Here is a 25,342-nt window from a genome sequence, read left to right as displayed (position 1 = left end):
GTCCAAGCTCTTCAGTGTTAAAATGGTTCTAACAAGAGCGTGGACTTTGGGTAGTACGTGACAAACTCTGATTTAAGGAAGGCGGGGTCTACTCATGGTTAACTGTCCAGTCATTCAATTGGCTAATAGATTTGAATATATTGAACGCAATGACACTCGCCCGACTTCATCCAGGGATGTATATTTCGCTGAAACATCGTCAATTTCACACAGCAGAGCAGATCTTTCCGGTTTTAGTCTATGACATTTTATGAATATCTATGAGCTTCTATTAACGAGTTAGAAGAAAGGAGGTCAATTATTTGAAAGCTTGTTTTGATGAGCAAACTAGATAGTAACATCCCATGCACCGAAAGTCCAAGCTCTTGTTAAAACGGCTCAGTTGGAGCGCCTGTTCAAACAATAGGGTTAGGGCCTGTTGCACCATTGTTAGATGCCATGACACCTCATTGCTCTAGAGCATTAATTAGGTTCAGATTTTATGGCACTAATTAAGCTCCACTACCGTGACTCTGAATTAGGATCAATGGCCAGGGCCTTAATTACATAAATATTTCTTAACAATTAACATTACATCATATTGATTTCTGTAGCTTTAATTTTTCATATATGAATAACAAAAGAGTAAAATATATATATTGTTTAGATTTGAAAGTCTGAGTCTTCTCTTAATTAAAAATCACAATATGCTCATCATTATTTTCCAATTTTATTCGAATGCTACTTTTTATCTGAATCCTTTTTAGAGGAGTTCCGATAGAATGTTTACAACGATGGCCGCCGTTTTTGAAAGAAATGATTTCGCTCTGGAATAAAATGTCTGTGTTGTAAAACTAGTACGTTATCCTTTATTTGAAGGAAACTATGGTGGAAAAAGACAAATTTTTAGTTGTTATTTCCGTTTTAGAAGGTAAGATTCTTTCAATTAAATGTTGCTTTTGAATGCAATATTGATGAAACAGACAGAGACAGGTCTGTGCTCGTTTTGACAGGACCTGAAAAGTGAAGTACTGGATGTTGTAATTGAAAAATTCATTGATACATTCGAACTATCTGCATATTTATGTATATTGATATTTGATAAAGAAGCCCGGAGTTTAAATCTGTTGTAATTGGTATTTTGAAATCAGTTCGAAATTTCTCTGTTTGATATTCACTTGCTGTTACAAGCAAGATTGAAGACATAATCGTTGGATCTATTATTTGAAGATATCAAAAAATACAGCAGATCTGAGCCTTAGCTCACAATGGATTTAACTTGAATATCCATGCCTTATCCTTTTTTGTTGACGTGTTTAAAAATGGCTAAATGCTTCTCACACAATACAGTTAATCCACTCAGTTAATCTTGGGGTGTCCAAAATGAATGTTAGGAAGTAATGAATTGGTATCCATTGCTTACATTTTTATAATATTATTTTATGTGTGAAGGTCACCAATTCAAATCTGGCTAATTCGGTCCAGAGATTTTTCACCCAAAATAAAGTTTGCAAGTTGCAACTGTTTGTCATTTATCATGTTTATGGCACTTACAATTTTATTGTAAGGAAAAAAATAGCTTTTAAATAAAATGCTTTTGGATACTTTAAAACAGAATTAATAACACATTGTATATGATACATACTGGGACAAGAGGGAGAACCTGTCCTCACCTACAATGCAGAAATTTATTGATTAGTTTAGGTTATATTTAATGTGATTTCCTCTCATTAATGTTGAAGTAGGAATTTTTTTTTTTGCTTTATTTAAACTATTACAGTACTTTATCGTTAATTCAGATTTTAATAACAGAAGTACCAGAATTTTATGTGCTTAAAATCCAATAAATCTTATAAAATTCTCAATACATGTCATTAACAAGATCCATAGTGATTTTTATCATGATCTAGTGAGTTTGACAATTTTATTTTTGATTCATAGGTAGACGATTCCCAAAGCGAGCTAAACACAAGATTGTAATTGAAGCTCGTTTTGATGGGGAGCTTTTGTCCACAGACCCTGTTGATCACATAGAGACCCCAAATTTCACACAAGAACTAGCATGGGAACTAGACAAGAAAGGCCTACAGCAACACCGACTTCAGAGGACTTCCATAAAGATCCAGTGTTATGCTACAGATGGATCCGGCACGGTCAAAGAGGCGGTGGGATACGTGGTGCTCGACCTCAGATCCATCACCACCAAACAGGTCAGGCAACCTACTCTCAGCTCGGGCAGGTTTTTGTACATATGTCATATATAACAATACATGTATGTATATGTGATACTTTCAATAATCCAACATTTTGATGACATAAGTCTATAGTCTATGCAAATTTGATATCGATCTTTCGAGTTAGCATCATCAAAAAAAAGATTGTTTTTTTTTCATCAAACAGCAAGCAAACAATAATGATCATGGACACAAGAAATCTGCTGATAAAATTTGTAATAAACATTTAGCAGTAGTCAGGATGGCAAGATGAAATTCTTTTTCTTTTTCTAGACTCCCAAATGGTACCCTCTTCTTCACTCCAAGTACAGCAAGAATAAATCTGAGATACGATTAGCTATTTATCTAGAAGATGACAAAAGTGGGGAGCAGGAAACATCCTTCAAAGCCAAAGATGCCCCCGCCAGACGTATGTTATACATGCACCGTAATCACAAGTCATTATTTATATACAACACGTTTATATAGTCAGATATTTGAACTTACAATGTCAATGCAAACAAAACTTAATTGAGTCTCAAACAAATGATTGTCCACAGTTATCTCTCTGTATGCATGGTATGTTACTTGCAGTAAAAGAGCGAGACCCAAATACAACACACAACATGGAGACTCAAACCCCAAAGTCTTCCCACTGTAAAAGACCCAACAAAATTATTTTTCTGTTTATTTTGTCACTTTGTTTTCTTGAAAGGCTTTTAACTTGTTTTCTGTTTTTTAACTGCATGTAATTACTTAACTGTATTGCTTTCTGTTCCAGTTTTAAGGTTGATTCTGTATTGTTTTTAGTTTCATCAGTGGAGACAATGATTTAATAATTTTGTTGGTTGTTGTAGTCCTATGGTATTACTCTTTATTATTTTAAAGTTTATTGTTGGAGACTACTGTTCAATGATCAGATTGATTGGTTGTTATAGTCCTTTGGTATTACTCTGTATCATTGTAAGGTTTATTGCTGGAGACCACTGTACAATGATTGATTGTTTGTTGTAGTGCTGGACGACACCCAGAGCCTGGGAATTGACCCTCGCCATTTACAGCCCCTCCTTAACGAAGCGGAGGGCTTCTATCAAATCGGACCGAAGCTGAAGTGTAAAGAACAATTCATCCTCTCTGTCACCATCGCACAGGCCTCAAACTTAACCCAGGTACGCTCTTTAGATCATTGATCTAGTTTGTCTGTAAGGTTTAGTATTTGTTGATAGGAGAAAAGCATGGACCTATTTGTAGTGAAAAATCAACAGTAACCTAACACTGTGACCTCTAATTTTTCCAGTGAATCTTTAAATAAAAGAAAACCAAGAAAATTAGATTAAGAAAAAAACCATTTATGTGAAATTTTAAGATTTCCCAATCTGAATATATTGTTGGAGAAAAATTCTCAATTCTATGGACCGTTGACCACCAAGTTTGAATAAGTCTGTGAGACACTTGTCAGTCAATCAGAAGAATTGTACTATTTTGTTTATTTTAGCTGATTCCGAGCTCCCAGCCCCTCCCTGTGACGGCTAGTGGCTACTTCTTCTACTTCTCCCTGCTCGGTAATGATGTGACAAACGAGACTTTTCACGATTTGATTCATCCGAACTTTCCAGCTGAGCGGGCCTCCGTCAAGATCCGGAGTAATGTGGACACACTGCGAGCGTTCTTTTCCTGTCAGCCTGGAATACAGGTAGAGCTTGGTGTCATTTACAATGGATTCACACTTAACTGATTGTCAGTTTATTGGATAATTTTCAGATCAACCGAAAAATAGATGAAGCAAACTGTCGGTTTTTGTAGCCCTTAGCATAAATGAAATTAAATTCAACTTGCTGAATATTTATTTTAAGGTACATCTATGTTGTGGTGAACAGTCATTAGGAAATTGTGAGATTCCTTTGAAAGACCTTCTAGTCAAGAACAGCACAGAGATCTACATGAAGCCAGTATCTATCGAGGGATCATTCCAACTGGTCCCTCCTAACAAAACTAAGCAGCAAATCACCCCTGCCCCTGGGGATCTCTCCCCCATGGTGGGGGTGTCCATCGTATTGAGGAAAGAGGAAACGGTAAAGGAACTATGATTGCTTGCCTATCAGAACTATTTAACTTTCACAAATTCATGATCTGATCATTACACTGACAAGTTGATTCAATCATGTTCGTACTAGACATATTAGACATCATTATCATTAGTGTGGATTTTGAAGGTTATGCCCTCCAGTGCAACAGACAACACCCAGGAAACCAAAGTGTTGGGGTCCCCAGTCAGAGACAGAGACCTGAGCCCACCCAGGAAAGCTGCCTCACCCCCTGCCAAGGCCAAGAAATCCCCAGGAAAACAGCAGGACAAAGGCCGGGAACCAGCCAAAAAAGAAAAAGCTAGGGCAGAGGATGAGTACGAAGATGACTTTGAAGAGACCCAGGAATTTGTCAGTAGTTTCGAGGAAGACAGTAAGTTTGTACTTTTAAAAATGTGAAAGAATATATAACAAAATTCATGAAGTTTTTTTAAAAACTAAAATGTTTAGTCAAACATATACATGTAGATATAATTTACAAATTTACACAAGAGCATCCATTCAGCAATAATAAATATCAGTTTGTTTATTGTTGTAAAATATCAAATTTTTTATTTACCTAAGATTTTAGTATGATTTCATGATGATAAGATATAAAGACATTGTTATGATTTCAGAAGGTGCTAAGAAAACCAAGGATACAGGTGCCCCCCGCAGTCCGCACAGAAAGGAGACAGGTGCCCCCCGCAGTCCCCTTAGTCCAGTCAGATCACACCCAGGTCAGCCTCACACTGCACCCACACTAAGGCTAGCTTACTAGGGCACCCACACTAAGTCTAGCTTACTAGTGTACCCACACTAATTCTAGCTTACTAGGGCACCGACACTAAGTCTAGCTTATTACTGCACCTACCATAAGTCAAGCTTACCAGTGCACCCACACTACGGCTAGCTTACTAGTGCCCCACACTAAGTCTAGCTTATAACTGCACCCACACCAAGTCTAGCTAATTACTGCACCCACACTAAGTCTAGCTAATTACCGCACCTACCATAAGTCAAGTTTATCACTACACCCACACTAAAGCTGGCTTACTAGTGCGTCCACACTAAGTTTAGCTTACTTGTGTACCCACACTATGTCTAGCTTACTTGTGCAACTACACTAAGTCTAGCTTACTAGTGCACCCAATCTAAGTCTATTTTACTAGTGTACCTACACTAAGTCTTGCTTACCTTGGTGCTCACACTAAGCCTAACTTAATAGTGCAACTACAACTAGTCTAGCTTTGTTCAGTATAAAGCCATATAGTGGTTTACAATGCAGATTAATATTTATATTGTAAATCTTGTTTTGACTTTTCGTGGCCCCTCTCTGACTCTCTGTTCTTTCACACAGTGGACAGTCAGACCACCACCTCCACTCACCTGGCCATACCGCCCGCCGCCCACCACTTCACCTTCTCCATCGACCTGCGCAGCATCAAGGACTTTCACAGCACCGCCACTCTGATGGTCTTCCTCAGGTAAACCATATAAACCATATAATGTTTATTGGAGATCAGGAAGCTGACCAGAATTCTGTGTATAAGAAATGGTGTGGCTGTCCCAGCACTCGCATATCAATCGGTATCATCAGCATCCAAGTATGAATAATTAGTTAACAAAGGATATATACTGAAAACTTCATCAAAGTCAGTGGCAAGTTGAAGAAATTTTTTTTTACACCTGTAGCTAAGTTTTGTATTTAGAACCACTTTAACTTTGAAACCAGTACATGTATACTTTGTTCTCTTTATTCTGTCACTTTATGAAACATTAACCAGAAATAATATTATGATTGAAGTCTTTATTAGTGTTTATGATACATTTCTTTTATGTTGTACATGTATAAAATATGGAGAAATGCTTTTGTTTTACACAGATATTCCTATCCTTTTTTTGGGAGTGCGGCACCAATTTTGACAAATCCACCGGTCGAGATAAGAAAAGGAATGGAAGTGATTCTGCCCCAGTCCTTCTGTGCATTTGACTTTGCCTGTACCATTCAGCAGCTTCAGGAAACCTTTCTGAGGTAGATTTTGATTTTGATGCTGAGTTTAATTCTACAAGTAGGTTCAGTACTCAGCTATTTTCCTAATTTTCAGATGTGAATGTTTTTGAAGTTCTTCAGGCCTTAAAAAAGATAGTACTGGTAGATTGAAGAAAGTACCTTAATGTGTTATCGTGTACCTGCTAAGTTCATGTAATGTTATAATGATCATAAAAAACTGCAATTCAATACTTTATTTACATGTAGGAATTTTATGTTTCAAAAGCATGGCTTTTTAGCTCACCTGAGCTGAAAGCTCAAGTGAGCTATTCTGATCACATTTTGTCTGTCGTCCGTCTGTCCGTAAACTTTTCACATTTTCAACATCTTCTCAAGAACAACTTGGCCAATTTCAACCAAACTTGGCACAAATCATCCTTAGGCAAAGGGGATTCAAAGTTGTGAAAATTAAGGGCCACACTCATTTTCAAGGGGAGATAATTAGAAATTAATGAAAAATTTCGAGAAATTTTCAAAAATCTTCTTCTCAAGAACCAGAATGCCAGGAAAGCTGAAACTTGTGTGGAAGCATCCTCAGGTAGTGTAGATTCAAAGTTGTGAAATTCATGACCCCCGGGGGTAGGGTTGGGCCACAATGGGGGGTCGAAGTTTTACATAGGAATATATAGATTAAATCTTTAAAAATCTTCTTCTCAGAAATTAATCAGCCAGGAAAGCTGAAACTTGTGTGGAAGCATCCTCAGGTAGTGTAGATTCAAAGTTGTGAAAATCATGACCCCCGAGGGTAGGGTGGGGCCACAATTGGGGGTCGAAGTTTTACATAGGAATATATAGAGTAAATCTTACCAAATCTTCTTCTCAGAAATTAATCAGCCAGGAAAGCTGAAACTTGTGTGGAAGCATCCTCAGGTAGTGTAGATTCAAAGTTGTGAAAATCATGACCCCCGAGGGTAGGGTGGGGCCACAATTGGGGGTCGAAGTTTTACATAGGAATATATAGAGTAAATCTTACCAAATCTTCTTCTCAGAAATTAATCAGCCAGGAAAGCTGAAACTTGTGTGGAAGCATCCTCAGGTAGTGTAGATTCAAAGTTGTGAAAATCATGACCCCCGAGGGTAGGGTGGGGCCACAATTGGGGGTCGAAGTTTTACATAGGAATATATAGAGTAAATCTTACCAAATCTTCTTCTCAAAAACTAATCAGCCAGGAAAGCTGAAACTTGTGTGGAAGCATCCTCAGGTAGTGTAGATTCAAAGTTGTGAAATTCATGACCCCTGGATGCAGGGTGGGGCCACAATGGGGGGTCGAAGTTTTACATAGGAATATATAGAGTAAATCTTTAAAAATCTTCTTCTCAGAAACTAATCAGCCAGGAAAGCTGAAACTTGTGTGGAAGCATCCTCAGGTAGTGTAGATTCAAAATTGTGAAAATCATGACCCCTGGGGGTAGGGTGGGGCCACAATTGGGGGTCGAAGTTTTACATAGGAATATATAGAGTAAATCTTTGAAAATCTTCTTCTCAGAAACTAATCAGCCAGGAAAGCTGAAACTCGTGTGGAAGCATCCTCAGGCAGTGTAGATTCAAAGTTGTGAAAATCATGATCCCTGGGGGTAGGGTGGGGCACAATGGGGGTCGAAGTTTTACAAAGGAATATATAGAGTAAATCTTTAAAATTCTTCTTCTCAGAAACTAATCAGCCAGGAAAGCTGAAACTTGTGTGGAAGTATCCTCAGGTAGTGTAGATTCAAAGTTGTGAAAATCATGACCCCCGGGGGTAGGGTGGGGCCACAATTGGGGGTCGAAGTTTTACATAGGAATTTATATATATAGAGTAAATCTTTAAAATCTTCTTCTCAGAAACTAATCAGCCAGGAAAGGTGAAACTCGTGTGGAAGTATTCTCAGGCAGTGTAGATTCAAAGTTGTGAAAATCATGACCCCTGGGGGTAGGGTGAGGCCACATTGGGGGGGGGGGGGTGTTAAAGTTTTACATTGGAATATATAGTAAATCTTTAAAAATCTTCTTCTCAGAAACTAATCAGCCAGGAAAGCTGAAACTTGTGTGGAAGCATCCTCAGGTAGTGTAGATTCAAAGTTGTGAAAATCATGACCCCCAGGGGTAGGGTGGGGCCACAATGGGGGGGGGGGGGGTCGAAGTTTTACATAGGAATATATAGAGTAAATCTTTGAAAATCTTCTTCTCAGAAACTAATCAGCCAGGAAAGCTGAAACTTGTGTGGAAGTATCCTCAGGTAGTGTAGATTCAAAGTTGTGAAAACATGATCCCTGGGGGTAGGGTGAGCCCACATATGGGGGGGGGGTGTTAAAGTTTTACATAGAATATATAGAGTAAATCTTTTAAAATCTTCTTCTCAGAAACTAATCAGCCGGATGATTCTTTATAATTGTTAAGACTTTGGCTCCAGGACAATTCTTTGGCCTCACAAGAAGGTTCAGAGTTTGATGTAGCTTAATATCCCATATATAAACAATTGTAAGGGAACTTTTTGAGGACTGCAATACTCAACATGTGATATGACTATAAAATCATCCTGTTAGAAAAGGGACTAATGATTATAAACATAAGAATATCCAGTGGGAAAAAATGGATTTTATTTATACAGGATCTACATGTATCATTGTACATTGTCCAGATTGTTTGTATTATGACTCCATTAAGCTGATTTTATCATACCTATTGTTCCTCAGGTGAGCGATGTGGCCCATGGGCCTCTTGTTTCAGTAAAAGTAGAGAAATTGTTTGCTAAATTGATAGAACAAGCATTCCTGTTTATCATGAGCAGTGCACAGATTTCATTGTGATACCATTACATTAGGCTTTTAATTACCTTGTCTGGATAAAATTTCTGTCACCTTTTGCAGAGGCTTTCAACATTCCTATAAAAAAAAATGCACATTGAATGTGAATGTATGTACATGTGTATATGTTTTTGTTCTCTCTGATAATGTTATTTCAGTGCTTCTCTTAAAAAGAGATTTTGCTTTATTTTTTGGTTGCACAGAGTGTGTTAACAATTTCTATATTCATAGTTATATGAGGAATGCGGTAGAGAGCACAACAGGTTTATGGGGTGAGGATTGTGTATTTCAGAGTTCCCCTTGTGATTGAGGTATGGCACCGAGACAAACAGCTCTCCCAGGATGTGATGATTGGGACCGGGGAACTACCGCTGGACCGCATCGTCACCACAGACAAGTTCAAAGTCTCTGTATGTATTTGTTTATATATTCAACTCTCTGTACGCTGTACATACCAATGGAGAATTAAAATCAGTTGTCAAAATTATGAAATCATTCTCCATGCCAGATGACTTTTACTACTGCTTCGATCAACAAAAAGCTTCAGATAGTTGATTCTGTACTTGGTTATATGCTGTTATTTTTACCTGTGTTTACCTGTGTATACCTATGTTATACCTGTGTTATATCTTTGATTTACCTGTGTATTTTAGGGTAGCACAGGCTCACCTGGCTGGAGACAGACCTTCCATGACAGACTGGGAATCACAGCCAGTGACAGGTACACACAACAGACACAACAGATAGGGAGTGTTTGTACACACAACAGATACAACAGATAGGGAGTGTTTGTACACACAACAGATACAACAGATAGGGAGTGTTTGTACACACAACAGATAGGGAGTGTTTGTACACACAACAGATACAACAGATAGGGAGTGTTTGTACACACAACAGATACAACAGATAGGGAGTGTTTGTACACACAACAGATAGGGAGTGTTTGTACACACAACAGATACAACAGATAGGGAGTGCTTGTACACACAACAGATACAACAGATAGGGAGTGCTTGTACACACAACAGATAGGGATTGCTTGTACACACAACAGATAGGGATTGCTTGTACACACAACAGATAGGGATTGTTTGTACACACAACTGATAGGGATTGTTTATACACACAACAGATAGGGAGTGCTTGTACACACAACAGATAGGGAGTGCTTGTACACACAACAGATACAACAGATAGGGAGTGCTTGTACACACAACAGATAGGGATTGTTTATACACACAACAGATAGGGAGTGTTTGTACACACAACTGATAGGGATTGTACACACAACAGATAGGGATTGTTTGTACATACAACAGATACAACAGATAGGGATTGTTTGTACACACAACAGATAAGGAGTGTTTGTACACACAACAGATACAACAGATAGGGATTGTTTGTACATACAACAGATACAACAGATAGGGAGTGCTTGTACACACAACAGATAGGGATTGTTTATACACATAACAGATAGGGAGTGTTTGTACACACAACAGATAGGGATTGTTTGTACATACAACAGATACAACAAATAGGGATTGTTTGTACTCACAACAGATAAGGAGTGTTTGTACACACAAGGGATACAACAGATAGGGAGTGCTTGTACACACAACAGATACAACAGATAGGGAGTGTTTGTACACACAACAGATAGGGATTGTTTATACACACAACAGATAGGAAGTGTTTGTACACACAACAGATAGGGATTGTACACACAACAGATAGGGAGTGCTTGTACATACAACAGATAGGGATTGTTTGTACACACAACAGATAGGGATTGCTTCTACACACAACAGATAGGGAGTGCTTGTACACACAGCAGATAGTGAGTGTTTGTACACCCAGCAGATAGGGATTGCTTGTCATTTTGAAATGAAAAACATGAAAAGTGGGGACATTCATTTTCAGATGAGGGCTTTTTAGGTCACCTGAGTCACTCAGGTGACCTATTGCAATTGGTCTTCGTCCGTCGTGGTGCGTTAACAATTTTTAACTTCTTCTTGAAAACTACCAGGCCAATCGTTACCATTTTTGGTGTGAAGCATCTCTATGGTAAGAAGAATCTAAATTGTGAAATTTATGGCTCTACCACCCCTGGGGTGCCGCGGGCGGGGCCAAATATGCCAAAAAAGCAAAATTTTCAAAAATCTTCTTCTCTACTCCCAAGCATGTGAGGAAAAAACTGGTTGCATGGTTATGATGTCCATGAGGCCCTCTACCAAAATTGTGAAATTTATGGTCCCTGGGTCAGGGGTTCCTGCTCTAGGGTGGGGCCAATATGGCCATATAGTAAAAATGTATTAAATCTTAGAAAATCTTCTTCTCTACTACCATATATATTTGTTAAAAACTAAATGCATTATTATGATGTCCATGAAACCCTCTACCTAAATTGTGAAATTCATGACCCCTTGGTCATGGATTCATGCTCTAGGGTGGGGCCAATATGGCCAAATATTAAAAATGTATTAAATCTTAGAAAATCTTCTTCTCTGCTCCCATATATATTTGTTAAAAGCTAAATGCATGGTTACGATGTCCATGAAACCCTCAACTTAAATTGTGAAATTCATGACCCCTCGGTCAGGGGTTCAGGCTCTAGGGTGGGGCCAATATGGCCATATAGTAAAAATGTATCAAATCTTAGAAAATCTTCTTCTCTACTCCCATATATATTTGTTAAAAACTAAATGCATGGTTATGATGTCCATGAGGCCCTCTACTAAAATTGTGAAATTCATCACTCCTTTGTTAGGTGTTCAGGTTCTAGGGTGGGGCCAATATGGCCATATAGTAAAAATGTTTTAAATCTTAAAAAATCTTCTTCTCTACTCCCACACATGTGGGCAAAAAACTGAATACATGGTTATGATATCCACAATCTCCTTTACTTAAATTGTGAAATTCATAGCCCCTGGGTCAGGGGTTCAGGACATGGGGGGGGGGGGGCAATATGGCAATAAAGTGTTAATGCTTATAATGTTTAAAAATCTTCTTCTCTATTCTCACACATCTGTATAAAGAAACGACTAATATTTATGTTTACCAGGAAGTCCTCTACTGAAATTTTAATTTTCATGTCCCCTGGGGTATGGGTTTTGACTCTAGGGCAGGGCCAAAATGGTTGTATATATGTTAATGCATATAACGTTAAAAAATTTTCTTCTTTACTCCCACACATCTGAAAGGAAAACTGAATTCATTATTTTGTAGACCAGATCTTTTAGTTTTTCACCAAAATTATAGGTTTCACAGTTCTTTTTTAATTAAATGTGGTTGTCATTACAAATTTATAATTTTTCTACTCCAGTATGAAACCTAATTAAAATTAGATGCATATATGAGACTCCATGACAAGTTTGTGTATGGGATATATGCTACTCAGGTGACCGTTAAGGCCAATTGGCCTCTTGTTAGATTTAATCCTTTAATTCCTCTTCTATAAAGTTTATCCGTGACATATGAATGCCTTCAGACAATGAAATGTCTGCTTGCTTTGTATGTAGCAGTCACCAGAAGGTCGGCGAGGTTTGTTTTGTCCTGTGTCTAGAGGACTGGGGACCAATCACAGCGCAGCAAATTGTCGTCCAACAGGAGGCGCCACCGGTAAGTCAGCAGATTTGATTGAAGTCCCTTTGAGATTTTTGTCAAAGAAGTCCCTTGAGATATTTTGTCATAGAAGTCCCTTGAGATATTTTGTCAAATGAGAACATACTTTGTATATATTTTCTACATGCATTTTGCTTAAGATATGTAAATCAAACCATTCTTTATCATTACCTTTGATTTTGAATTTTGACAATATAAAATTGCACATATGCCCTTGATAATGTAGTACAGAATTAATTTATTTTCATTAATTTGTATTTTGTTAAGCGTTTATTGGTAAGAAATACTTGATATTGGAGTATTCATAAAGGTATATCAAACAGCATTGATTATTGATTGGTTGTAATCTGTCTGTCCAGCAGCCAGTGATTGGATCCCCGGCCCGGTCCCCAAAGGTTTCCAGGAAGGTCGTGAGTCCGGAGCAGCCCCGGGAGACTGCTGAGTACCAAGCAGCCGTGGAACTGGAGATGTGGAAGGAGTCCCAGGAACAGATGTTTGAGAACCAGGTCAGCTCCCACAATTCCTTGCTCATCAACAAACAGCTCCCACAACTCCTTGCTCATCAACAAACAGCTCCCACAATTCCTTGCTCATCAACAAACAGCTCCCACAATTCCTTTCACATCAAAAAACAGCTCCCACAATTCCTTGCACATCAACAAACAGCTCCCACAACTCCTTGCACATCAACAAACAGCTCCCACAATTCCTTGCACATCAACAAACAGCTCCCACAATTCCTTGCACATCAACAAACAGCTCCAACAATTTCGTTTTAAGCTGTCACAGTTCCCTGCACTGCTCCAGTACAATAATGGTCAATCAATAGGTAGCTCTAGTGATTTTTCTAAGATACATTAGGTTAAATAATTTCAAAAATTGCAAGGCAGAGTGATCGCATACTGAACAACTGATTATCTTATTTTATACTCAAGTTGTAAACCAACATTTATATTTTAAGTGAAAGTGGAAAATCATACTACATGAATACAATCAATTTTATTCTATTCATATTATAAATAACACTTGTAGAGTATTATTTCTATTAATATCTGCATCACAAAATATTTATGTAAAGAGTAATCAAAAGTATTCGAAAAAGTAATTATAATTACACTGAAATTATTAGCTGTAATCAATTAAATTTCGATTACAAGTAATCGAAAATCTCTTCGATTGCAGATTACTGTTGATTACTTGAAAAAGAGTAACCGTTACAATCGATTACAATTACTCAATTATGATTAGGCCATTGCAAGTTTTTTCTTTGTTTAGGGTCCACTCAAAACTCAAAAACCTATCTTTCTATCAGGAAAAAAACCCACAAACCTTAGAAAAAACACACAACTTTAAAGGTTCAACAAAATAAAATTTATTAAATATTTTGAAGTATTTTCTTCATTTTGTAACATACCCCATGCCTGTCCAGTAGTTGCCATTTGTTCAGTGACTTGATATAAAGTTGATGTAAAGTTGATTTGATATACAAGCAAGACTTATTTTTCTTGAAAATTGAAAAAAAAAGTTTAATATTTATAGATTTGGTAAATACTTGTTCATAACTTGTATTGATTATGGTGCATCTAATCAGATTGATGAGTTCTGTTACTACATATGCAACTGTATCTGTTGTGGATGCCTTTTTAGCTAAATTTTGTGCTGTTTTATCTCATCTGCCAAAAACGCCAAAAATTTAACTAAAAGATTTCAAAAAATAAAATCTCAAAAAATTTATGTAAAACATAACTACTGGAATTAAGAAGCAATATATTTATATATAAGTTTTGTGTCATAAAATTCCTTTTTTTCTACAGCTGAAGCAGAAAGAAATAATGTACATGAAGGCTTTAGCTGAGGAGTGGAAGAAACGAGACAGAGAGAGGGAGATAATCATGAAGAAAAAGGTTAAGCTCTGTTTTTATAGAGAGAGAGAGAGAGAAAGAGAGAGAGAGAGAGAGAGAGAGAGAGAGTTATCTTATGTTCTCTGCTTTGCACTTGTCTATCTTCTGAGAGTCAGTTCACTGAACTTCATACCCAAATGCCCAGTAAAACACTGTCACAAGGGAGCAGGGAGGGCAATCAAGGTCATTGCATCCAGTAAATTTATAAAATACTCTAACGATTAGAGGAATTAACTGACTCCCCAGTAAGTTATGAGCCTCATTGCTGTAACTTGTTTTACTGTATTCAAAGATTTAATATACTTTTCCTGTAGTTGGCTGAGTACACTCAGTCGGAGGAGAAGCTGAGGAAGACGCTGCTAGATCTACAGAAACGCGAGAAACAGATGGCAGCCAATGAACAGGAGGTAGATGCAAACAGTCTGTCATATGTGTGTTTGAATGTATTGAACATAATCAGACACCAAGTCTGATTTAATTATAGGAAAAATTTGTATTATATGTTGTCAAAAGAACCAGCTTATGATATAGACAAAGTTAGGGCTTATCATTCAGAGGTGGATAAATCTATTTAGGTGACGCGACAGCGTGTGGAGCTACAGAGAGAACACGACCGGAAGCTTCAGGAGATGAAGGAGGCCTCCCACAGGATGAAGGAGGACTGTCACCACCAGGTGGAGCTAGAGAGGTCAGTCTGTTTCTAAATATAGACAACACTGATAAATAAACAACCACCAGTTGGAGCTACAGAGGTCAGTCTGTTTCTAAATATAGACAACACTGATAAATAAACCACCATCAGGTGGAGCTACAGAGGTCAGTCTGTTACTATTTATAGACAACACTCCCACCAGGTGAAGCTACAGAGGTATTATAGATAGTAGACATTAATACATAAGAAATAAACAACGTTATTTAGTGAACATGGCGTTATGAATAGCAATTGCTCTGTTGGCATATTCCATGATGCACGCTAGCGCTAGCCATGTTCACTAAATAATCGTTGTTTATTACTTATATTTGCATTTTACCACTCGCAAATGCCCTGTACTAGCCTAGACCTTGACAGTTAGCTTTTGCATCAAAAATAAACATTCAGACTGTAATGTATTTTAATTCACATAGATTTGTTAACAGAATCAATGATATGTTATAACAGTAAATCTTTTAAATGTTATTATAAGACAGGTTTTAATATTAAATACATCGATTTTATGGAGTTGGAGAAAAACACATGATGTATCGTATAGTGGTTTAAATCTATAACGTCATGGAAAAGTATATGACGTCAGACCTTTATGACGTCATAGTATACAGACGGAGCAATTGCGAGTATAGAAAAATAATTGCAGTTCCTCCCTATGGACTTACAGTGGGAAAGAACAATGCATATGCAAATATATGTTAATTAACAAATAGCAGGTAAACTGATTTACAGTTGTATTAGGTCCATGTATTTGATAAATGATATTTCTTAAATGAAACATCTCATTAAAAGTTTAGTTTTTTTCTTTAGAATGAAGGTCCGAGAAATAGAGGGCATAGTGGAGCGGTACAAGAATGAGGTCAGTGACCGTTATATGGGAACCAGCAAACACCAGAATGACAGTTCAACTTCTTAAGTCATTTTATGCAGTAGATATATTTTAAATTATAGAAAGTACATGAATATGTTAAGAAATCAAATAGATTAATGAAATCAGAAAATGTCTACTGCAAGATGTTGGTTTAGGTTTAGATTCAAATATTGATTTGTTTTCATGAATGTTAGTGGGGCATACACTTTTAATTAGTAATTTCTTTGTAGCTTGGTGAAATGGAAAAGAAATACCGAAGCTTGGAGAAGGACTTTGCTGTTTATAAAGAACAACAGAACAGTAAGCCTGAGGTCCGACTTCAGTCAGAAATCAACCTCCTGACCTTGGAGAAGGTAACTAACAAACGCAAATAACAGTACATCAAACCTTGTGTCAGTAATGTGAGATTTATGATTTGGAATGATGACAGGTCAGGTTTAGATGGACAGAAGAAATCACAATAATTTTTTAAAGCATCTATCTGATTTATCAAGATCTAAAGCATTTATCTGATACAGTATTTATTACCTACCACAGCAAGATATCCAGATCAAACTGTCTGGGCACAGCTCATTCTCAGATTCAATAGAACCATAATTTAGTTCTTTAGCAAAAGATAAAAAAAAATTGAATTGAGAAGAAGAGATTTTTTTAATTAAGAAGAAATCCATAGCAAACTGCCAGAACACAGCTCCTCCTCAGATTCAATAGAACCATAATTTAGTTCTTTAGCAAAAGAAATAGTTTTTTTATTGAGAAGAAGAGATTTTTTTGAATTGAAAGGAAAACAAATGCCTGAGAGTGAGAGTGAACTCTGTTGTAGGTGGAGTTAGAGAGGAAGATTGACGCACTGTCCAAGTCAAAGCTTCACTACAAGCAGCAGTGGGGGCGGGCCCTAAAGGAACTAGCCCGCCTGAAACAGAAGGAGCAGGCGTCGGCCAAGGCGGAGCTAAAGCGACAGCAGCAGGAGCTGGAACACATGAGGCTGAGGTACCTCGCAGCTGAGGAGAAGGAGGTGGTCAACTCGGAGAAGAGGGAGCTGGAGGAACTCAAGAATGAACTCTCAAAGTAAGCCCTCCATTATCTACAGTAAAACACAGCTATAGGGACAGGGACAAACCATTTTGTTATGAGAAGTTTTCAAATTTGACATACACCTTGTATGTCTTAGTTTTTTGGTCGGGGCATGATCAAATCTATCATAAAGCCCTTCGGTCCTTATTGGATTTGATCATGTCCCGACCAAAATTATCACCTAATAATACTCAAAGAATGATTCCTTTTCCGTAAAAAAAACAATAATCAAAGTGTCCAACAAACATAATGCAGACATAAATTTGTATTTATTTTGATGATTTCAGGTTGAAGAAGTTAGAGGAGGAGAAGGGTAAGTTTGGGAATGAGGACAGCCCCAGGGACGGGACACGTCCCTTCCAGCCCGACCTTGACCTCAGTCTGGATGACCACATCAGTCGTCTGATCGAGGAGCGAGACACACTTCTCAGGACTGGGGTCTACTCGACCCAGGACAAAATCATCGCCGAGCTCGACCGACAGATCCGAGAGTCCATCGCTCAGAAGAAGACCAACGCCTTATAGCGGTACGCCGGTGTCTACTCAATGGGGGGATTCCTGCTGACCAAGCACTGATATTAGTACTTCTTATCACAGTTACAGTCATCATACTGTATACATCTCCAAATAAAGTCATACACTGACTGTATCTATCTTGTGAACAATAAACCGTTGTGTATGAGCAATTGTTCAGGTTTTAGCACCCATTCTCCGTTTTATTACAAGTTACTATTTATTTTAGCATTTATGCATGTAGAAATAGAACAAGTTTCATGTAAGTCTTCAGAGAGGGAAATACATTGGAGACGGGAGTATTAGCCTTTGTTAAAATTGGGTTATAAACAGAACCATTTTTATAGTCTGTTTGTAAGTTAGACAGAGGAACAAATATTTATGGATGTTTGATATATTTAAAAGCATACAAACTGAACAAGATTTAGATGAAAAGTGAACATGTGCAAAGAAATAAAATGAAGAAATTTATAACAAGTCTAAATGTACATTAACCTAATGGATTTCATCATGGTGTGTCTTTTCATTGTCAATGTTTTGTCACTGGAATTGTTTGTACTCATCATCAATAGAAATGTTTGTGTTTAAGGATATATGTAGGATATGTGTCTCGCACTGTTAGTATGATGGACGCTACAAAGCTTATACACAACAAGGACTAACCAGCTCAAACAGACTGGTAAACATACATGCAAATGTTACATTCTCATGACACATGCTTAAGACATGGTAGCCTATACTCCACAGTGAACAAATTCGGAATGAACCTCATGAAGACTCTTCTAAATGTGTAAAAGATACACGCTAGTGGTGATTTTATGATTACACAGACTTTTATGTGGATAAATATGTTTGTGTGGTATCTGGATAGAGTAGACACCAGCATTGTTTTACTCAGTTGTAGGAGACCCGTTATGGGATGGGCGGTAGTGATGAAGTAGATTTATTTTTATTTTATAGTTTGCCATTTCATCCTGGCATAAATCCAGCTGGCTTAGAAAGAGAGAGACCTAGTGTATGGAACATTTGGTTTACACACAGTCTCAGATGTATACATTGGTGTGAACAGAATGAAACTTGTGTTGCTTTTTGTTTAATGTAAGCAATATTGTGATATGTAAATAACAGGCTATGTATTTAATGTATATAATGTCAATTGTATTAACATATTAACTGAACAAACATTCAATAAAATCGTAAAATCTTCCTACCATAGCAGTGCATTGTGATTAAACAATATATATTGTAATGAAGAATGTGTTGGATAGATTATGATTTAGTTGAGGTATAAGAAAGTAATTTTTACTGGGTAATCGAGAATCTTTACTTGGCAACAATCGATGACATTTTACCCAGAAACGCGTGTTAATGTAGCAATTTATGACCAGAACTGATTGCTGATATATATAAGTTAAAATAAATTTAGAAAAACAAACATCCATTGGTGAACAAGTGGGTAAAATGTTACAAAAACAGGGGGAAAATATGTAATGAGACGAAGGATAGAAATATTACGCATTTACAATGTCCTTGATCTTTTTGAAAGCGCTTTGGACAGCTGCTGGATTCAAATGGTTTTGGTAATTGGAATGTTACCTGTAATGGAGACCAAGAGAGCCAATTGGATGTTACATAATGCTTAGCAGAAAATGTTTTGCTTAAACATTAATATTGCATTCCAAAGTTGCTAAAACTGGACGACTAATCTTGACTATTCTCATAATGTTTCTGGCTTCTGAGACTGTAAATTAGTGATCTGGTTCTCCGCCCTATTATCAGACACGAAATTATTTTGTTCTTGATACGATTTCCCAATATTAATTAAAAAAAAACTCGTTGGCTAATCCTATTGCAAAAGTGAGAAACAACCCATTCACATTCTATAACTGCAGAAATCCATATAGCCTACAGGAGCATAGAACTGTAGAGAAGTATGGGTATCCTGATCTGAGGATAACCTTTTTGAGAAAGAAAACCTGACTTTCCGTGAAGTTAATGAAACTGCATATCGGCTTTAATGTTTTTAAATGAGTAAATTAATAGAGAAAGTATAATTAATCAATATATTGCTTTTTAGTTATGATAGATAATAATTGAAAGTCAATTTTCTGCTACTATTTATATCCCTGGATGAGATTTAAATTTTTAAAACATTATTTTTTGCAAAAAATGTCGGTGTTTGTTGCCCACCGACCCCCGTGATAAAAAGAAATTTTGAAATTTGATATCAAATCAAAATCACACTCCGATCATATTCTAGCAGATCATTTGGTTACTGCAAAAAAGTTGACGTTTTTGAAACCAGACTTTTGTTTAATAAAAATTTAAAACCGTCATTTTCCGCCACTTTATGACCCCAAGGACAAAACTAAAATTTCCGAAACCTTATTGCGCATTTAGGACACCCCTAAACTTATTCCAAGAGATGATTTGCCCACTGTTGAAATTTAAGAGGAGTTCGAGGAACCAGGGTTTTTTGTTGTTGTGAAAAACGTCATTTTTTAACCAATTATTCGACCCCCAGGACTACCAGAGAATTTTGGAAACTTTTTTACAAAACAACATGACACCCCAAATCAAACTCCAAGAGTTCAGTTTGCTGGTTTATATGATGTAAGAGCAATGTGAGAAAGTAAAATGTGATAGATGGTTACAACAATATACCCGAACTTTCTTTAGAAAGTGCAGATACTGAGTATGTAAATCAATATAAACCACCAGTTAATTCATACAACACTTCACAACCTCTTGGTATTCATTCTTAAAAAACTTTAAACGCTCTTTTGTTGAGAGTGGCTGGAGCATAGCACTGAAACATGTTTTTCTGCTTATTGTAAACTATGCATGCAGACAATGTTAAAACATACAGGGATAGTCGTGAATGTGTAGATGTAGATAGAAAGTGGAACCGTAGTTGGTAGTTGCATGCACTTAAACTATAGGTGAAGGTCGGTATGACGACAAGTTGCGTCTTTGCCGTATTGCATTTGTAGGCTGCCGTATTGCATTGAATTGGTCAGTCACGTGATTTAGATGGACCTCCAGATTACCAGAACATAGACCAAGTTGCATTGTCAGTGTTGGGATTATTAGGGGGCTGTAAGTACACGTAATTATTATATCTTATAAAAAATTAAAGTATTATTTACTCATTGATGCATGGATATAGATGAACTTGAGCTTTCATTTAACTAGGTCAAGAATCAAGTGCGGTCGATTCTGCTTTAAGTTAAAGATTAGTTCCCTTAGCAACCTGGTTATATATTTTTAAGGGGGATGTGCGGCCATCTTGTACATTTGAGGATAAGAATGTAACCATTTCTTCCTTTTATATCTTTTGGCAACATTGTTGGCCAGTTTCAGGCAGAAACAACCAGCTGAAGAAATGTTTACATTCTTATCCTCAAATGTACAAGATGGCCGCACACACCCTTTAATATAAAAAAAAAATGGAATGGTTGTAGAAATTAGTTATCGACTGAATGTACTATATGCTACTTATTTTCTTTTGTTTAAGCTATGGGTTAACTAAACCATACTGATGGGCGGAACTAAATTATCGAGGCTTAATATAGAATGGGACAGGTCACAATACTAGTATTTCGTCTATACAACGGTAGTTTAAAGCGATAATGAATTTTTAAAGTTAACAGTATATAAATAGTGCCTGTTTGGGAGGGTAACAGTTGAAATTGACACCCCGAGAAAACTATTGTCAACCGACGCGAAGCGGAGGTTGACAATGGTTTTCGAGGGGTGTCAATTTCAACTGTTATCCTCCCAAACAGGCACTATTTATTTTGTTATACTGAATGTCTTAATTTTAAAGAAAACTTAACTGTTTTTACATAGGAATAACGTGAATTCTACGGCGAACCGTACGCGCATGATTTTCGCGCATGTAACAATTTTTAATGTTACCCGTTGCTAAGTGCGTTGCTAACGCTGAGGGTAATAGAAAAAATTATGAACTGCGTCTAAACCAATCAGATTTCAGTATTTAACATGAAAGTATAACAATACACTTTATAGCATGAAATACCAAGTTGAATACCATGTGACTCATTTTGCTTGTTTTCTCATCTTTCAGCATCTTTTGTACAAATAACGCCATGATACATGTACTATCTTTGCCTTTCGATCGATAGAAAGTGCGCATTTAGGCGGAATAAGAAAAATTACCAACAAGTATAAATCGCGCACCTGCAGGTGACAAAACATAACATAAAAGGAAATTTTTTTTTGTTTGCTGCGCATTCTCGAGCTCCTTATAACCTCTCTATTGCAGGGTATCTAAAGAAAACCAATAAAATGATGTACGGTATTCCAACATATATGATATTTAAGTGAATAACTAGTCTTGTGACATTTGATATATAATCCATTCAAATAATTGAAATGTTGAATGACATTAACTTGACCGTTTTTATTGCAGACTCCAACTCACCAGCATGGACCCCCGTGCCCAGGATGCGATGCGATGTGACATGTGTGAAACAGCCTTGGCGCAGATGCACTGTGACACCTGCTTTGTCAACCTGTGTAAGGCCTGTGTGGGGGAACACATGTTTGATGAATCCATAGATCACAAAATCGTCAAGTTTAAGTCTAGGAAAACTACTCCTATCTATCCTTTTTGTTTACATCACTCTAAAGAACGATGCGAGATGTATTGTAAACACTGCGACACACCAATTTGCACCGCGTGCATAACGTCTGACAAACATCGCAGTCACAAGATCAATCAAGCTCTCCAAATGTGTGATATTATTAAACAGGATATTCGGAAGGATATTGATGTTTTGAGAGTAAAACTCACCCCAGTAGTACAAAAGCTGATATATGATTTAGAAATGAAAATTAATGAGGTTGAAGAAAAGTGCGAAGAAGCTAGCAAGTTGATTAGCAAACAAAGCGACGATTGGCATAAAGAGATTGACAAAATTGTCGACCAACTCAAAACTGAGCTTGAAAAAAACAAAAGATGAAGGAGTGAACCTGCTGAAACTTCAAAAGTCAGAGATAGAGCAGACATTTTCAAAAATAAATGCTGCCATACAATCCAATGAAGAAATGCTAGAATCAAATGATGTTGGGCTAGCGATTAACTTCAAAAGTCAATATGCGAAATTCTGTAAACTTCCTATTCCTGTCGATGTCCCGATACCTTCATTTACGCCTACAGAAATCAACTCACAGAGTCTGTTTGAGCAGTTTGGTGTTTTGTCAATGGGATCATTAGACTGCAGCATTTCTTCCACTGACATGTCAAGTGGACCTGATCAATTGCTGCGAAATGAAGCCGAAGAAATCGCATGTCTTTGCACTGGGTTCACCTTTCTTTACGGCATTGCATGTCAAAGTAACGATCAGGCCTGGGTAAGAGGTGGTTATGCAGACAAAGAAATGAATTTTTTAAAACTTTATGATATCGATGAAAGCAGAGAAATCAAATCTTTTAGCCTTGATACTGTGCCTTCGAGTTCAATTGATGTTGCATTGACAAAGCGTGGACATTTGATATACAGCTGTTCGTTTACAAAAACTGTTAACATCTTTAGAGGCGATAAATTAGAAACCTTGATCAAACTAGAGAAGTGGTCGCCACGCGGCATTTGCGTATCCTCTTCCGGAGACATGCTTGTCACAATGACACAAAAGAATAAATCGAAAATGGTCCGTTATTTTGGTACCATCGAGAAACAGACCATTCAGTTTGATGACAGACGGAAGCCAATTGAAGATACCGATAGTTTTCATTTGTATATTACAGAAAACAAGAACAACGATATCTGTGTCGCTGGAAAGGTTATGGTAATGTCATTCAACAAAACTGGGACATTACAATTTCGCTACACTGGTCCTAAAAATCCCACAAAATGGAACCAAGCTTTCTGTCCAAAAGGAATAGCCACTGATAGATATTGCCACATCCTAATCGCTGATACCGATAACAAATGTGTTCACATCATCGACAAGGATGGGGAATTTCTGCAGTTCATTGACTGCGGAATGAGAAAACCTTGGGGATTGTGTACCGACTCCAGCGGCTTCCTTCTTGTTGCAGACAGCAAGAAGAAAAGTGGAGAAATTGTCAAATTCAAATACCTAGCGGACGTAAAGGCCTAAACCTTTTAAAAACTGTTAATTTACAGTCCTTTCGTTTGAAATGCCAAGATGGATGAATGTAAATAAAAGGGAATTTTAACTTTTACGTTGACCTCTTATGTAGCAATATACCTTCATCACCTGCATATGGTGTTTTTGTCTCTCAGTTAATTCGACACACAGGGGCATGTTCTTCGTATGAACAGTTTCTAAGACGAGGCAAGCTACTGACAAACAAGTTGATAAAACAGGACTATCAACAGTCCCGTTTGAAGTCATCTTTTCGTAAGTCCTATGGTTGATTCTATAACGACCTTGTCAGCAAATACAATCTTCCACTGGGTCGCATGCTGACTGACGTATTTCATACTAATTGTTAGACCATAATGAATCACCTAATTGTCTACGGACTTTTCCGTTTTCCCCCGATTACGACAAAGAGCACACGGCGGGTGTGACCGGTCAGCAGAGCAGAGGATGCTCACTCCTCCATGGCACCTGATCCTACCTCTATCTTTTTAGAGGTCCGTGTTGCTTTGCTTTGAATTTGTTTTTCGTTTTATGGATTTTTGAGATGGTTGACAGTTTGTTATTGTCATTTTTTCGTGCATCTCTAAAGACTTGAAATTTAAAAAAAAAAACTTCGGTTCTTGTTGATGTGATGATATCCCATAGATTATATATACTTTAAATTAATGGCATGAAGTTTAAATGCATGTTTACATTAAAAGAAAAACCAAGCCTAATGCTCAAATGTAGGGACATTGTTAAACAGATGTTTGTGGGTCTTTTAAAACAAAAAATACAGAATGATGATGAAAATGAATTACAACCGGTAATATTTTCACGGTGTCTTTTTCCTTCTCCATGTAGACACAATAAAATGGTTCAAAATTTATATTTTTTAATCTTTAATCTGACAATTAATACTTTGACCAGTACTCTTGTGGTCGATCTTTGAAAAGTTTGCACGGAGGTCAATTTTGACCAGTACTCTTGTGGTCGATCTTTCAAAAGTTAGCACTGAGGTCAATCTTTAGAAAATGTGCACTGTAGTCAATATTCGGAGAGTGATTACTGTGGGCGATCTTTAAATTGTGGACTGCAGTCAATCTTTAAAATAGCTGAATTATTAGTCCTCTCATCTTACGTTGCCATCACTGCTCCCATCCTCTGACCATCAATTCGTTTCACATTTTAATGTTAACATTGTGATGCTAGTAAAGGCAGTAGAGGCACATGTCGAGATATCACCGATTCAAGGAGAGGGAATGGCGCACCCCCCCCCCCCCTAAAATTGTCAAAATAAAGTTCAATCATACTCCTTCTGGGGAAAACATGTACAACTTGCGAGTCTTAATTTTCAACTTTTTGGAAACATGTGATTTCTCTTCATAAGACTGATTTCAACGGTATAGTATAAAAACCCATATTAGTTACTCTCTCCTTT

General features: G+C 37.2%; 1 protein-coding gene and 2 long non-coding RNA genes across 7 annotated transcripts; 2 read left to right on the top strand and 1 right to left on the bottom strand.

Annotated features, from left to right (window-relative positions):
- Window positions 1-748: 748 nt before the first annotated feature.
- LOC105335533 (centrosomal protein of 120 kDa) lies at window positions 749-18,999 on the top strand. Of its 5 annotated transcripts, none has more exons than XM_066089290.1 (21): window positions 749-910; window positions 1,921-2,189; window positions 2,487-2,622; window positions 3,207-3,361; window positions 3,688-3,885; window positions 4,046-4,264; window positions 4,406-4,649; window positions 4,897-4,995; window positions 5,616-5,742; window positions 6,141-6,290; window positions 9,385-9,502; window positions 9,746-9,813; window positions 12,617-12,716; window positions 13,079-13,225; window positions 14,534-14,623; window positions 14,935-15,027; window positions 15,196-15,308; window positions 16,137-16,185; window positions 16,428-16,550; window positions 17,021-17,265; window positions 17,559-18,999. In XM_066089290.1, the coding sequence occupies exons 1-21, from the start codon at window positions 865-867 to the stop codon at window positions 17,794-17,796; spliced, it is 3,027 nt and encodes a 1,008-aa protein (XP_065945362.1). In that variant the 5' UTR covers window positions 749-864; the 3' UTR covers window positions 17,797-18,999. The 5 variants fall into 5 exon arrangements, with proteins under 5 accessions (XP_065945362.1, XP_065945364.1, XP_065945363.1 ...); XM_066089292.1 differs by having other exon boundaries at window positions 4,894-4,995; window positions 12,620-12,716; window positions 13,082-13,225; XM_066089291.1 differs by having other exon boundaries at window positions 4,894-4,995; window positions 12,620-12,716.
- LOC136276664 (uncharacterized) lies at window positions 6,260-22,600 on the bottom strand. The gene is made up of 3 exons (XR_010715226.1): window positions 22,232-22,600; window positions 9,122-9,170; window positions 6,260-6,391 (listed from the first exon to the last, which is right to left on the bottom strand). It is a non-coding gene; the product is annotated as an uncharacterized lncRNA (long non-coding RNA).
- Window positions 20,317-24,788, top strand: LOC136276663 (uncharacterized). Its single transcript, XR_010715225.1, has 2 exons — window positions 20,317-20,883; window positions 22,220-24,788. It is a non-coding gene; the product is annotated as an uncharacterized lncRNA (long non-coding RNA).
- Window positions 24,789-25,342: the final 554 nt, after the last annotated feature.

Source organism: Magallana gigas, chromosome 6 (assembly GCF_963853765.1).
Source record: "Magallana gigas chromosome 6, xbMagGiga1.1, whole genome shotgun sequence".
Taxonomy (NCBI): domain Eukaryota; kingdom Metazoa; phylum Mollusca; class Bivalvia; order Ostreida; family Ostreidae; genus Magallana; species Magallana gigas.
The sequence above is the reverse complement of the archived record's forward strand: the minus strand, read 5'-3'. Positions and strand labels throughout refer to the sequence as shown.

Coding starts and splice junctions, on each gene's coding strand:
- LOC105335533 (XM_020070325.3), top strand. CDS start 865: ATGGTGGAAAAAGACAAATTTTTAGTTGTTATTTCCGTTTTAGAAG. Junction 4,265..4,405: donor TATTGAGGAAAGAGGAAACG/GTAAAGGAACTA, acceptor TGGATTTTGAAG/GTTATGCCCTCCAGTGCAAC. Junction 13,226..14,533: donor AACAGATGTTTGAGAACCAG/GTCAGCTCCCAC, acceptor TTTTTTCTACAG/CTGAAGCAGAAAGAAATAAT.